Raw genomic sequence first — 14767 nt, forward strand, 5'->3', positions numbered from 1 at the left:
CCTGCCCCACGTGGTTTTAACAGATGGTGATAGAATACATACTTTTGGTTACATCTTACACTGTAACCTAAGACAAGGTTAAACTTATGACTATTTCTGTTGTTTTCCCACTATTCGAGTCGTCTTTCCTTTGAATACCAGGGATGGACTGTTCAGTCTTTCCGTCTTTCATTCTGTGCTGTCTCTTATTCTTCCTACTCTTTTGCTTGCACAACAGAAAGCTGTCCATCTGGGCAGTTACACACCTGTCTTCTCTCCCACAATGAACAAAATGACATAAAAACTTCTTGTACTCTTTCTCTTAAGGATCCACTTGTGCCTTGTGAGTCCTTACTGTATTCTGGGAGATGCTCCAGTTGCACTGGCCTAGTGTTGGTGCTGCACAGATTTTTATTTTTTTCATAACCTGTTATGCATACCTCTGCCAGTATCTTCAACGCTGATCTGAGCCAGAGTTCTGCCTTCTCATTTGTGTTGGATAACGAATGCAGTTGGTGAACAGAAACAGCTTTTTGCTGTGGATAGAAAAAACCTACAATTTCCATACTTCACATCATGCTCCTTTCATTACTCTCTCCTTCCTCCAATGTTTTTGAGTGTGCAGATGTTTCCTAGTTAGGTATTATTTAAGTGGGTATTTTCTTGCTAACATGTTAATTAAAACTTGCTGTCCAGAATCTCTGGGTACAATTTGCAGTGTAATCTGTAGCCTCTAGTGCATCATTGTATCTCTATTAAAAGGAATTCTGTGTAATGATGCTGGTATTTAATTAGTTTCTTTGCCGGTGTTGTAAAACATAGTGATAAATGAGCTAACAGGTCCATGGATCATTATTGTACTAGAGATGAGCTTATTAGCTGATTATGAATCATTAACAAAGTCTACATGGGATTTGCTTATCTAATTCAACACAATTTTGAGCATTCAATACTCTACATTAATTTCTTTCAGCTAACAATATTGTATTTAGATTGTAATCTTTGCATGTTTTATTCTGGGAAATTTTTTTCTTTAGCGTTGAATTCTAATTATATTCTAAGTGCTGTGAGAAGACCTGGTGTCCATCTAGGATGATTACAAAACTGCATTGTAAGGTTTTACACGACTGCATATTTTTTCATTTGGTTCTGAGTATGTTTATTAATCATCTAGCAATGCAGGAAAGACAGAAACTCAGACCCTAATCAACTTGCATTTCTTAAATAATACACTAACTACAGCAAAATTAAATACTCTGTGCCAGCAAGAGCTGACCACATAGAAGGGGATATTCACACCATTTTGAGTTTTCAATTTGGAGGCGGGATTAGGCATGTGTAGCATCAGTTCAGTTGTCAGAAATAATGGGAGTTAATAACACAAAAGTATACTTCATGGAGAATAATCACCTGAGAGATGCTTTTAGAAGAAATATTCAGAAATTTGATGCTGTCAGTTTATCTTTAAATAGATTTAAATAAATTAGAATTTCAGAAGAATTGTCCTCTTCTCATTGAATATCTGCAGTTGTTTAATGTGCATTCTTCCCTTGTGTTGGGGTTTTAAGAGCTGGCCTTTTGTTTTGTTTTTTTCTCTTTAGGAGTTTTCCCCCATACATGTTGCTAGGAGATAATGACTGGATACTTAAGAGAGACAAAAGAAGTTGTCATAGCTCAGGAGAGGGATGCAGCTGGCTGCTCTCTCCTTTACCTGGGGGCTTCTTGGAGGGCAGAGATACTGCGAGACTTGGACTGGGAAATCGGGTTGGGCAGCCCCTAGCTGCCTCTTGTTCTCTCAGCATTTGGAAGGGAGAGAAGCTGCGGTGGCTGTGTGTGGATACAAAAATGCTGCTAGCGAGGATTTTCTTGCTATTTTCTAAGTCTGTGAGAGACTTTTCTCTCTCACAGAAGAGGTAGCAGAGTTATGTAAACAACCAAATCACCTGCAACCTCAAAAAGCTTTGTTTATAGTACAGTAGAAAAATATTTTGACAATGGATGTTTTAGGATTTTAGCCAATCACCCCAAGGGGTGGCTGATCCTTTGTCCAATTAGAATATGAAGGAAGAAGTCCATAAAAGAGTTTGTAAAATAATTGAATAAATCAATCTTGGTGCACAATTCCTGCCTGCTGGATCTTCTCTCCTCCTCCTCCCTACAGCTGCGGGACACGGTAATACACCCTAGGGTTGCAGTAATATTTGGTGCACCCGACGTGTTCTGCACGCTGCGAAGTGTCCTGCTGCTGTGAGCCAAGCTGAACTTCTCTAGAGGTACGCTGTTCCCCTTCCACCCCCCAGGACCAGGAGGTCTGACGGGACTGAGAAAATGGCGAACAACGGATCACAAACCGACGCTGTGGTAACAATCTGAAAAGGTGTTTTCAGTATAATGCACACCTCCTTTCCTGAAAACTCAGTTCGGGAATTATTAACTTGGGCTGCCTTGCAAGGGATTCCTGTGGACAGAGACACTGCCCTGGACTTTGCCTTATGGAAGGAACTTGGCTGTGCTGTCTGACACGAGCTCCCATCTGGGGACCCAGCAGTGTTAGAATTATACTGAACCTGGCGTTCATTATTTATGCTGCTGACAGACCTTGACTGGTGGCAGCAGATCTGGCTCGCCTATTTTGGTGATGACTGACGGAGAGATATCCAAACAGGACCTAGCTGACCGGGCTTCAGGGGCAAGTGATGGTGGATCTGGAAAATTCCCCCTGGCTCCACAGGCAGAGCCTGCGCCGGCTCAACCTGCACAATCGCAGGACTGCGCGGCCCCAAGGGACCCCGCGCCGGCAGAGGCTGCAGCGCGGGGTTCAGCAATGGAGCTGAATGCTGCCGCGGAGCAAGAGACGAGTGCAGCACTGGGCACAGCTGCAACCCCAGAGACGGCTGCAGCAGCAGCAGTACCAGTTCGGTCAGGACCGGCCGAGATGGCATCCCGTAAAGAGGCTGCTGTTCAAACTGCAGTGCAGCCAACTGTAGTCTGTGCTGTCTGTTCTGGCTCTAGTGAATCTGTCCCTCTCCACCCATCTCTGTTCGCTACCAGTGTCTCAGAGTTGCCTTTGCCTGATGATTCCTCATCGGGAAGTGAGGCAGATGAGGTTCTGGCCCTGGGGCGTAAAGCTGCCATAGCCGGGCACTGAAAGAAAAGGCTGCACCGGTCTTGCCCTTGGACCTTTCAGGACAGCACAGTGCGTCTGACGGACTACAATCACTTCTTAGAGGCAGTTAAGATGCGAGCTTTTAGAGCAGGGTGACTGGAAGTTATTGGAAACACTTGGAATGCCAAATAGATTTGAGGATTCTGGGGGAAATCGGGAAGCTGTTGCACTCCATCCACAGGCTGTGCCAGAAGTTCAGGGTGGTAGTGACTCCCCAAAAGGGGAGATCCAAGCTTTCCCAGTGTATAAGGCTCTCCCAAATTCTGGCGAGAGTGATAAGCATGAGGTAACTGCTCGGAAAGTTGCCCAGGACCTGCAATCCAAGGTGGCACAACATTGGCTAGGTTCTGCTGAGATTATGCAGATAATAAGGGTGATAAATACAGATTTACTTGCTCCATTTGATATCAGACACTTAGGTCAAATTCTATTTCAACCTGTACAATTTACAGTTTTTGAGAAAACCTGGAGAAAGCTAGCCAACAAGGCTGCATTAGGAAATATGCAGCTCCCTACTACCGATCCTAGACAGACAGTGGGAACGGATGCTTTGATGGGGACTGCTCCCTTCTCTGATCCCAGTCTACGGGGTACTTTGTCCTCTATCATCCTGCAGCAAGCTCAACAGGTCGGCATGGCTGCCCTGTTGAAAACCATAGAGTTGTCTGTGCCCAGAAAGGGATACACTGAAATAGTTCAAGGGAAATTGGAGTCATTCCTTTCTTTTGTAGAGAAAGTTGCTGCTTCTCTCGAGAAGCATCTTGAGGATAATGGGTTAAGACAGATGTTGTTAAGGCAGTTAGTGAGAGATAACGCAAATGAGGAGTGCAGAAAAATCATAGACGCCTTACCAGGGGATCCTGCGGTAACAGACATGGTCGAAGCCTGCACTAAGGTGGGATTTGGGAACCAGAAAAGGTCTGCTTTGGCTGCGTTCCTGCAGCCTGTTCACATGTCTTCTGATAGTGAACCAAAGCAACCCAAACAGGTGAAAAAACGGAAGCGGCCTAAGCCAAGACAAAAAGAGAACACAGCGATCCCCCAGTGCAAGAGGTGTGGCAGGCCAGGGCATTGCTCAGACTATTGTAGATCTCTGACTCATGCTGATGGTTGGCCTTTGTTGGGAAACTTCTACCGGGGTGCAAGGAGAGGGAATTGCTCTCCGATGCTGTGGCACAGGTACAGGCACAGGCCTACTCATCCACCCTAGAAACGGCACCCAGGGATCAGATGGTTTTGACGTCCGCACCGCAGCCGCAGTCGTCTTAGACTCCCGTGGTATTTATAAGGTTCCCTTGGATGTATATGGACCCTTAGCCCAGGGATCCAGTGCAATGCTGGTGGGAAAACCTGATGTTGCCCATCAAGGAATCTTAGTGCACTCAGGAGTTATTGATACTGACTTTAAAGGTCAGATTTGTGCTATGGTCTCCACGCAAAAACCCCCTGTCACTATTCCTGAAAAGACATGCCTTGCTAAATTAGTGCCTTTTAAGTCTTGTGTCCCCAGGATAGAACAACCAACTCGCGAAGATAGCGTCAGTGGATCTACGGGACTTCCGCAGGCCTTCTGGACTGCAGACATCTCTGACCAAAGGCCACAGATGACATGTACCCTGATCCTGCCGGATGCCCGTCCACCCCAGATTCAGCTTCGAGGTTTGATTGATACGGGTGCTGATGTAACTATCATCTCCTTCTCTGCGTGGCCTCCCTCATGGCCTTTAGCCCCAGTGGGATCGGCCGTCGCAGGATTAGGAGGAACCACACAGAGGTATTTAAGTAAACGGCCTGTGGTGGCGAAGGACTCAGAGGGGCACACAGCTACAATTAGGCCTTATGTTACTACCATTTCCCTTAACCTTTGGGGACGGGGTGTGTTGGCAGCTTGGGGCGTACGGATTGGGACAAATTTTTAGCAGGGGTCACTGTGGGCAAGGGCACACAGTATCCTACACCGCCTTTGTGGTGGTTCATTAACACACCAATCCGAGTCAGACTCTGCTTAGTTAGTTGAATTAAGGGCTGTTACCATGGCTTTTCAATGATTCTCACAGGTACCTTTGAATTTGGTTACTGAAGCTGACTAGCAAAAGCTTTGTATACAATTAATCACCTTACAGTATCACAAAATTCAAATAATCCTGTTATTCTGAATCACTTTCTCTCATTGCAGTCTGTAGGCGAGAGGCAACTGCCCTGGGCAAAAGTCTGGGTGTGGAATTTACTCACTAACCAGTGGGAAGGCCCTCATGAGCTTATCGTTTGGGGTCGTGGGTATGCTTGCGTTTCCACAGATACTGGGGTACGGTGGCTACCTGCAAAATGTGTTTGCCCTGACCTACGTGTCCTGGGTTGCAGTGCATTCTATTACCATGCTCATGAGCTGTTGAAATCAGGTGGGGCAGTGTTTCCTTGCCTCCTTCCCCCAGACTATCTTGCTGTTAATGTCCCATCATTGTCCTGCTGTATGACTCAGAGATAACTCCCTCCAGACCATCTTCTGTTAATGAGCCTAATCAACACCTGGCCTCATGAGTCATTGCCCCATTGTGAGATGCTCCACCCAGAGGGAGGAACCAAGCATCCTATCCTGGATATAATCTGAGATTCTGAACACCAGAAACAGCCCTTCCACTGGATTTCCAGAGGACAGGAGCCACACAGCCACCACTGGACCTTCTGAGGAAGAGCAGACCCTTTTCTACAGGATCACTGCTTCAGCGGACTGCAGCCACCATTCTACCAGACTGCTACCACCACCACCACCCTGACTAACAGGGTGTCAGGTTGATCTTGACTCTGTCAGTTTGAACCAGTGTTTTCTTTTAATTTTTCCTTTTCTTTAATTTCCCCATTAAATTGTTATTCTGACTTGGTGCCTCCCACTGGTTTGTTTTCAAAGTAGTGCACTACGGCACCAGAGGCAGAACAGGCAACCTCCAAATGATGACCAGAACGCCAACTATCCAAATGGTGACCAGAATGTAGATGATCAGCCTGATGACTTCTGATGATGACCAAGATGTCAACCATCAGGCAGGTGGTCCTTCCACAAGCAGAGACTGAACTTTAAAGTTCTTGTTATGGAGTCAGATAGTTAAAGCCTTAAGGACATATTTAGAATTAATAACTGATGTAAATTTCTATTCAGGATTAATAGTAGAGTTGTTATCAAGCAAAAAGGGGGAATTGTGGGTACAAAAAAGCTGCTACAAGGATTTCCTTGCTATTTTCTAAGCCTGTGAGAGACTTTTCTCTCTCACAGAAGAGGTAGCAGAGTTATGTAAACAACCAAATCACCTGCAACCTCGAAAAGTCTTGTTTATAGTACAGTAGAAAAATATTTTGACAATGGATGTTTTAGGATTTTAGCCAATCACCCCAAGGGGTGGCTGATCCTTTGTCCAATTAGAATATGAAGGAAGAAGTCCATAAAAGAGTTTGTAAAATAATTGAATAAATCAATCTTGGTGCACAATTCCTGCCTGCTGGATCTTCTCTCCTCCTCCCTACAGCTGCGGGACACGGTGATATATGCTACGGTTGCGGTAATAGCTGTGGGGAGAATTCCTCACCACTGCGGGGTTCTGTGTTCTGCTGCCTTTCTTCTAATGTGAGTGGAGCCCTGCTTGAGTGAGCGGCTGTTGCATTGGGACCCTATTTAATACCCTACCTCACTAGAAGAGGGACTTTTTTACCATCTGCTGGGCTGCCTCAGGGGAAAAGCTGCGGGATCCCGAGCCCACCTTTCCCTGCCATGCTGGGAGCCCAACCACCACTGCCCCGCCCCCACCGTTCTTTTGCCACTGCTCCGAGCCTTCACTACACTGTAGCTCCGCATCCCCTGCCTGCCCAGACGTCCCAGGGTTCCCGCTGCAGCTCTGGAGTTTGATACATCTCATCTACCACCCGGGATTTTGTGTTCATTCCTGGTGCTCCAGCCTGCTGCTCTCTGGAGTCCTGCTGGAGCACTGGGATTGGCTGCCCAGAGGGTTTGTGAAGCCTTTCTTCCATCCCTTCCCAGCATCCCAGGCCACCATTGTCGCATGCTCCCAGAGCTTGCTCCGGAGCACCCCCTGCAGCTGCAGGGGAACCATTGCATGCACCCGGCTCACTGGGACGCGCTAGCGCCCCTGCTGGCTGTGACCGGAACTGCACCAAGGGGAAGGGTGCCTGCGACCGAAAAGGCTGTCACTGGGTTTGTGGTTCTGTTTGTTGTTGCTGCCATTGTTATGGTTGTTTGTTTGCCTTGGTATATACATATTAGTAAAGAACTGTTATTCCTGTTTCTCATATCTTTGCCTGAAAGCCCCTTAATTTCAAAATTATAAAAATTTGGAGGGAAGGGGCATACATTTTCCATTCCAAGGGTAGCTCCTGCCTTCCTTAGCCGACGCCTATCTTTCAAACTGAGACACCTTGACCTTACTGTTGCTCACATATTTAACTCAGGCTGGTTTTCTGCTGTGTGATAATGTTAAGTTGTAAACAGTTTCTTTGTAAACCAGTACTTTGTTGTAACCCACCTTGTCTTCTCCTTACTAGAAAATAGATTGCCTAGGTGTGTAGAAGCTGTATGCACCAGGCACAAGTCTGATTCTCACACATTCTGATCCATCTTTTGAGTCTTGCCTATACTATATTTTTATCCTGCCCTTGATCCACTGCTGGAGAGAAAGGAATACTGTGAAACGGGCATTTAGTCTTCCTTGTCCAAGGTCCCCTTTACTTGAGTGCTTCATAAGGATACTTGTGTGTTTTCTTTGGAGGATAGGCTCCTTCCAATGCTGGATTTCCTTTTACTCTGCTCTCCAAAATGTAGCTGTCATTGCAAATGTCCTCTGCATTATCTGCTTTATTTGTTTCTGTGCAGGAAACTATTGATAATTCTTGTGGAGAAATCCTGGCAATAATGAAAAAAAGATTATATTGATGGCAGAGGTGCTGCCACACAGCTCCATAAATACAGAGTTAAAAAATCAGGATGTTTCATAAAAATTGGCAGCTGAAAATAGATACAATTTTCTTGTGATTCTGCCAGGATTCCTCTCTTCTGAATTTCCTATTTACACAGCCATTAGTTCTAACACTTTCTCATCTTTTGTTTATCATGTCAGAGTAAATATTACTTGGTTTGTCCCAGTGGGAGCAAAATCCGTACTATTTTTGTTTCTAAGTTATTTTCTTTCTCTTCCTTTGAAAAAGATTTGTAAAATGACAGATGAATTTCCAGCAGTAGGAATATTTCTTAATGGTTAGGGAAACAAGTTTAGATTGCAGAGATGCAGCCATGAAGAAAAATAGGAGACCTAAAAAGGCATGGTTTAAAATATAAGAGGATAATAACACAAAGAGGAATGCTAGAAACGTTCAATATCCTTCATGGTACAACTGGAAAAGTTGAATTTGTAAACATATACTCTTTACCTTAGTTTCCGTTTACATATGCATAGTACCTTCCAGTTGCAGAGCACCAGTGATCATGATTTACAGTATTATTAGATGTACTCAAATCTTTCCATAATATCCATTTGATATTGTGCAATAATTTATTAATTTTATACTACTTATTCAATTTTTATGTATGTATATCTATTTTAATAATCTAACCTGGTTTATATGAGATTTTTATAGAAAATAAAGTGGATATAATGTCAATATAAAAATACCAAATTCTATTCTTTTTTAATTAGGATAAAATACTTGTCCTCAACATTTGTTTTAAATGGCTATGTTAATTCCTATTGTAAACAAAATATTTGAATCATAAGATTCATAATGAGTAACATTTTTCATATTGGTCTCTGTACAACTCTGGAAGCAGTGTGACTTTATTTTGTAGGACACATTCCAATTTCATAAACAGTAGAATGTGGACATTTAAAAGAATTGAAACAAAGCAGGTTAATTATTCAGGGACCTCAGACTAAAGTTAACTCAGAACTAATGCATCATGTGCTCTCATTATAAACTGAATCTGTCACTAGATTACTGTGAGTATAGCCGCTCACACTTACCCAATATTATCTGTCTGACTATAGGCTTGTTTTCCTTTTCAGTACCTGTTTTGTTATTTTCAAAAACAAGATCCCCTTTTTGACACGTTAGTACCTTGATAGGGATAAATCTGTTTCTCCTCTGATAAATCAGAGTACTGATTTCTGAGTTTTGTAAAGGTTGCATAAAAGGTGATTAGGCAACATCTTTGAAGATCATTATTTCTACCTCTCTCTATATATATACATAATAGACAAGAGCAGAGAATACTAACTTCTAGAGCAACATTTATAAACCTTTATCTTCTCAAGGTGATGCCCTTTAATAGAGGACAGTGCTTGGTTCTTAGTTCAGCAGTTCTGTCAAGTCTGAGGCAATCATTTGATTTCACTTTTATACATATGCTTAGGTGCTCAGAAAATTCCTGTATGTAAAAGAGAAGTTCTGAATACTATAAGCCTAGGTCAACCAGAAGGAGGTAGATTCCTGAAGTCTTATTAATGATATTTTCTGTGAACTGACTTTATTCTGACTTTGACTTACTTTAGGCAGCAACATGCACAAATATGAGTGCTATTATACTTGATATTACTTTTGATTTCCATTTTAAAGGATCTTGTACTTGCTTGAAGTTGTTCATGTGTTGCAGATCAAACTGCAGTGCTAAATGTTTGCATTTTTTTTCTCTTGCAAGAAGAAAAGGCTAGGATTTTATTTAGTTGGTTGGGGTTTTTTTATTTCATTAACATCTTTGAGTGGGCTGAGTAGAAGAAAAACCCAAGTATAATTTATTTTACCTAATGTTTTGGAAGTTTTCTGTATAATCCAATTTTTATCTATCTGATCATCTAGAAGATGATGCTTCAACCTTAGCAGAAGTCAGCAAAAAAGGTCTCAGGGGATACGGGAACAAATTTAGACCAAAATTCCAAGTAGTCTTATTAGAATAACATACAAAAGAACATGGTGGGCTATTCATTTGTCCTTCTACACAAAGTTTATCACAGTTTTTAAAGATCTGTTGCAACACAAGAGCCATTATTAACTTGAGACATGCTTGGGGCGTGAATTTCACACACGTCTTAGAAAAAAAGGGTTTGCCACTGAATCCAGCTGAAAATCTTGGAGCATTTCATGTTTTTTTTATTCATGTTTTTCATATCATGTTTTTACATAACCACAAAGTGTTATAATCTGAAACATAGTATTGTTCTTACCTTAAACTAGAGCAACTCATTGCAACAGAAATAAGCAAGCAACTCTGTTCCAAGCAGCTTACTGTTTAACTATAATGTGGTTTCCCCAGGAATCATGGAATCATGGGTTTTAATTAACTCTAACAGGTATTTAATGGTGATTTAATAAGACAGTTATTGTATGTTAATTAAATGTCAGCTGATTGCTAAGAGGTTTTTGCAATTATTGAAGTTTACTAATTATCCAATAGATAAATCAATTTTTCATGTAAAAAACTCACATCTATATAAGCTGATGATGTATATTGTCATAATGAAATGAGAGATGTGCTGTGTTGAATGTGCTTCTTGCATCTGCCCTGTACAGGCAAGAAGAAAACAGTTTACTCCTCTTGACAGCATTTTTCTTGTTGAATGCAACTCAGCTGCTGGTGCAGAATATGTGGGTGACAGGACCTGCAACTGTAGCAGTAAGGGGCATGGAGTTTTCCTTTAAGCATCTGTATGGAATGAGACAGGGGCCAGGAAAGTAGCTCACATCTCTGCACCCTCCCACCAGGATTTAAAATGAAGATATGACCGGTAAGAACTAAAGAAACTCTCAGGACTTTCTGTTCCTTTCAGAACAAAGACTGCATTGTGATGTAGATTGGTTGTCCTTTGCGTGTTGAGCAGGAGCATTGTGGAACAGGAGTTTTGTTTTTAGAAACATGTCTGGCATCAAACTGCATTCAGTCCCTGGCAAATGCATCAGTACATTCTGTGTATTGCCGATTATTAATCAGAACTCAGTGTATTAATGAGGAAAGTAACTGTAATCAGCTCTGATTTATGCAAATTAAATGCAACCCTCAGACTCTTGGTCAGTTGCCAGGACTGTCTGCAGGTGGTGAAAGCAAGGATAACCTTTTTATTTATTTTTTTTTTAAGAAAATAAAAAAAAAAGGCAAGCTATTTTACTATGAAAAAGGTTCTTACTGCTAATAAAAATATTTCTAGGTCTTTGATGAGGGCCCCAAAGATGGTCAGAGGGCTGGAGTATCTCTGCTATGAAGACAGGCTGAGATGTTCAAGCCTGGAGAAGAGAAGGCTCTGGGAAGATCTTGTCACAGCCTGCCAGCACTTAAATGGGGCTTGTGAAAAGAAGGGAGAGCAACTTTTTACATGGGCAGATAATGACAGAACAATGGAGAATGTTTTTAAAACAAAAAAAGGAGAGATTTAAATTAGATGATACGAAGAAATTCTGTGGTCAGAGGGAAGCTGTTGCTGCCTGTCTTGGGGTGACTTTATGATGCTGTATCCCCTATCGCCTGCTGTATGCCCAGACATGAATCCTGTGCCTTTCTGTGTCTTTAAGGCAGACCCGAGAGTGGAGGGTGGGGGGCAGGCAATGGAATTCCTTCGGTGTTGTGTTCAAAAACACAGATAACTTGTTCACTCTCTTCTCAGCTCTCGGCTTCTGCAGCAGGGAAGAGAGTGGCATTCTCTTGCTTTTTAGCTAGCTTCTCAGGAAAAAGGTTTTCCTGGGACTTTCGTTTCTTCTTCTCTTCTGGGCTGTTCAGCAACATCAGAACATCACCAGGAGGCCCTACACTGCAGCCTGGAGGGGCCCAAACTGAACCCCAGCTCTGGAGAGAGAGAGCAGGGCCACGCCTACAAAGGACTTTGAATTTTACCAGATTTTCTCCACAGTGAGAGGTTTTATTATTTAGCATTATTCTTTTTCCGTGCCTGCATGCACTCTGCTTGTTAAATAAATAACTTCTTTTCCACTTTCCTCCAAGGAATTTCTTCCCGAACCTGTGGGGGAGTGGTGGCTGAAACCTGCCTTCTTTGGAGGAGACATTCCTTCCAGAGCATTTCCCTTAATTTGTCTCAAACTGGGACACTGCCCCATCCCTGGAAGTCTCCAAGGCCAGGTTGGATGGGGCTTGGGGCAACCTGGGATAGTGGAAGGTGTCCCTGCCCATTGAAACTAGATGATCTTTGGGGATCCCCTCCACCCGAAGTCATTCCATGTTTCTATGGTTCTCCGAATCTGCCCCATCTGACAGTCTTGCTTAAGTCCTACTTCATTAAGTAGAATACACTTGCTATAAGCTTTTACAAGCGGGTAATGACTCAGGCCACCTGAGAGATGCAGGCAATTGCCTTAGAATATAAAGTTTTGATTTCCAAGTGGAACAGTTAATATTACTGTGTAACTAAGCCTGTATGGGACTATAGCACAGAGATGAGACTGAGAAGTGCCCACCAGCAAAGGGGATTTCTGCATTAATTATATCAAACCTAGCAGTGTATTTGAAGATTTTGTCGGACTTAGAACAACAGCTAAAGCAGGTTCTTATCTCAGTTTGTTAACACACCTTTAGGTAAGGGCTATGCTTTTCCCATCCTTAAGAACGGATCAGTTTGACATAATTTACTTATTAAAATGCAAAGTAGCAAAACGACTTCAGAATGCAGCAAAAAGATGAAAGAAGGCTCTTAGAGTACTAAATTGCTTCATTTCCTCTAAATCCGGTATTCCTCAAAATTAGAGAGAAATTGAAAGTAAATCCTTCTCAGAAAACAGCAGACTCATCCTGCAATGGAAAAGAATGTTCATGATGAAAAGAAGTACTACTCCCAGACAATGCCAGATGAAATAACACCCATGACCTCTGATGTCAAAGGGAAAGGTGCTTCTTTTCTTGTACAGAAAACTTTCCTGGTGCTTGGGTGGCAGGCATGATCTATGCTACTCTGTTCAGGATTAGTGGATTATCTCCTCTCAGTTTAGGAAGACTGCCCTGGGCTCTTTGTCAGGGAGACTTTTTATGTCTTTATATTCTCCAGTCTTGCTTCTCTCCAAAAGCCATTATACTGTTCAGTTGTAGGAAACAGTATCTTACAGAATCACAAGTAAACATATTAAATAATATGGTGCACTTGGGTGATACAGTGCTGTCGATGGCTAATCAATAAATGCTTCCTGCTGACTTCTATGCATCCTGCATGTTCAGTAAATAAATCTGATCCTTCTGAAGATAATCTGGCCCCAGACCTACATAATTTATCTTTAGTTTACGTCTTGACCAGAGAGAGATTTTAAACTTAGTCAGACAGTGTTTTGGCCAATTTAATCCTTCTGTTATGCATTTAGGAACTACAGAAAATTATAAAACTTCCTTCAGAAGTTTCAATAGCTCACTACCTGAAGAATGGAAATTATTTAGCAGCTTCCAATAGAGAATTAAGAAAAATAGATTCTTTAGTTTGCAGATGAGTATGTATGAATCTTTGCAGTCTTCCTAGAGGAAAATGCTGTCTGTCCTAAAGCCTGAGAAAAAAATCACCATTTTGTCGAATGCCTCCATTTGGCAGTAAGCACTGACATGCTTTTTTCTCTCCTGTGTATTTTGATTTCCAGTGTTTACAATTCATGCATCTAAATCAAAGGCTATAGCCGAATATTTAAATAACTACTAAAATATCTGTCTAACCAAGAAACACTTAGCAATTGACTCCTTAAGATGCATTTTAGTCTTGCAAATATGTCTGGCCTTACATTGCTGTAGATACAAAAATGCTGCTAGCGAGGATTTTCTTGCTATTTTCTAAGTCCATGAGAGATTTTTCTCTCTCACAGAAGAGGTAGCAGAGTATGTAAACAACCAAGCCACCTGCAACCTTGAAAAATCTTGTTTATGGTACAGTAGAAAAATATTTTGACAATGGATGGTTTAGGATTTTAGCCAATCACCCCAAGAGGTGGCTGATCCTTTGTCCAATTAGACTATGAAGAAAAAAGTCTATAAAAGAGTTTGTAAAATAATTAAATAAATCAATCTTGGTGCACAATTCCTGCCTGCTGGATCTTCTCTCCTCCTCCTCCCCCCTATGGCTGCGGGACATAGTGATATACCCTAGGGCCCAGGCCTGTGGTAATATATTGCTATGCTAGCCTACTATCACTGTAGTTATTGTTTGAATGGTAGTGGTTCTTGCAAGTTTGAATTTCCTTCATTCTAAGTAAACTCATCCAGTTAGCAATCCAGTTAGTTTCATTATGCACTTTAGAGTGTGAAATTCTATGCTATTAACATCCACCTATTCCTCTCACCTTCAGTTTCATAGTGCAATTTGGTCTTCTTACTGGTGGTGTGAAATGAGACTTTGCTTTTCCATCTCTGCTGCTAACATCTGTTGGACTAGAGGACCACTGTAGACCCCTTCCAATTGAACTATGCCATTCTTTTCCAAATAAGATAATGAAAGAAAATACCATGTGAAGGTGGTGACTAAACTGGGTCACTAAAGCTTAGCATGCCCCGTTTTCCCTCCAGACTCCATCCCCCTCTCACAATACACTGAGTGTGTTGGTTTCGCATGGCCTGGTTTTTGGTAGCGTGGGTGGGCACAGAGGTGGCTTCTGTGAGAA

The 14767-nt window shown here is 42.3% G+C and overlaps 1 protein-coding gene across 1 annotated transcript; it reads left to right on the forward strand.

Moving 5' to 3' along the window:
• Positions 1 to 2617: 2617 nt before the first annotated feature.
• On the forward strand, positions 2618 to 3127 carry LOC138121847 (testis-specific gene A8 protein-like). The gene has a single exon (XM_069035730.1). It carries the CDS (start codon positions 2618 to 2620, stop codon positions 3125 to 3127), a length of 510 nt encoding a protein of 169 aa, XP_068891831.1.
• The last annotated feature ends 11640 nt before the right edge of the window (positions 3128 to 14767 follow it).

Source organism: Aphelocoma coerulescens, chromosome 23 (assembly GCF_041296385.1).
Source record: "Aphelocoma coerulescens isolate FSJ_1873_10779 chromosome 23, UR_Acoe_1.0, whole genome shotgun sequence".
Taxonomy (NCBI): domain Eukaryota; kingdom Metazoa; phylum Chordata; class Aves; order Passeriformes; family Corvidae; genus Aphelocoma; species Aphelocoma coerulescens.

Excerpts from the sequence above, each read along its gene's own strand:
- LOC138121847 (XM_069035730.1), top strand. The coding sequence starts at position 2,618 with ATGACTGACGGAGAGATATCCAAACAGGACCTAGCTGACCGGGCTTCA.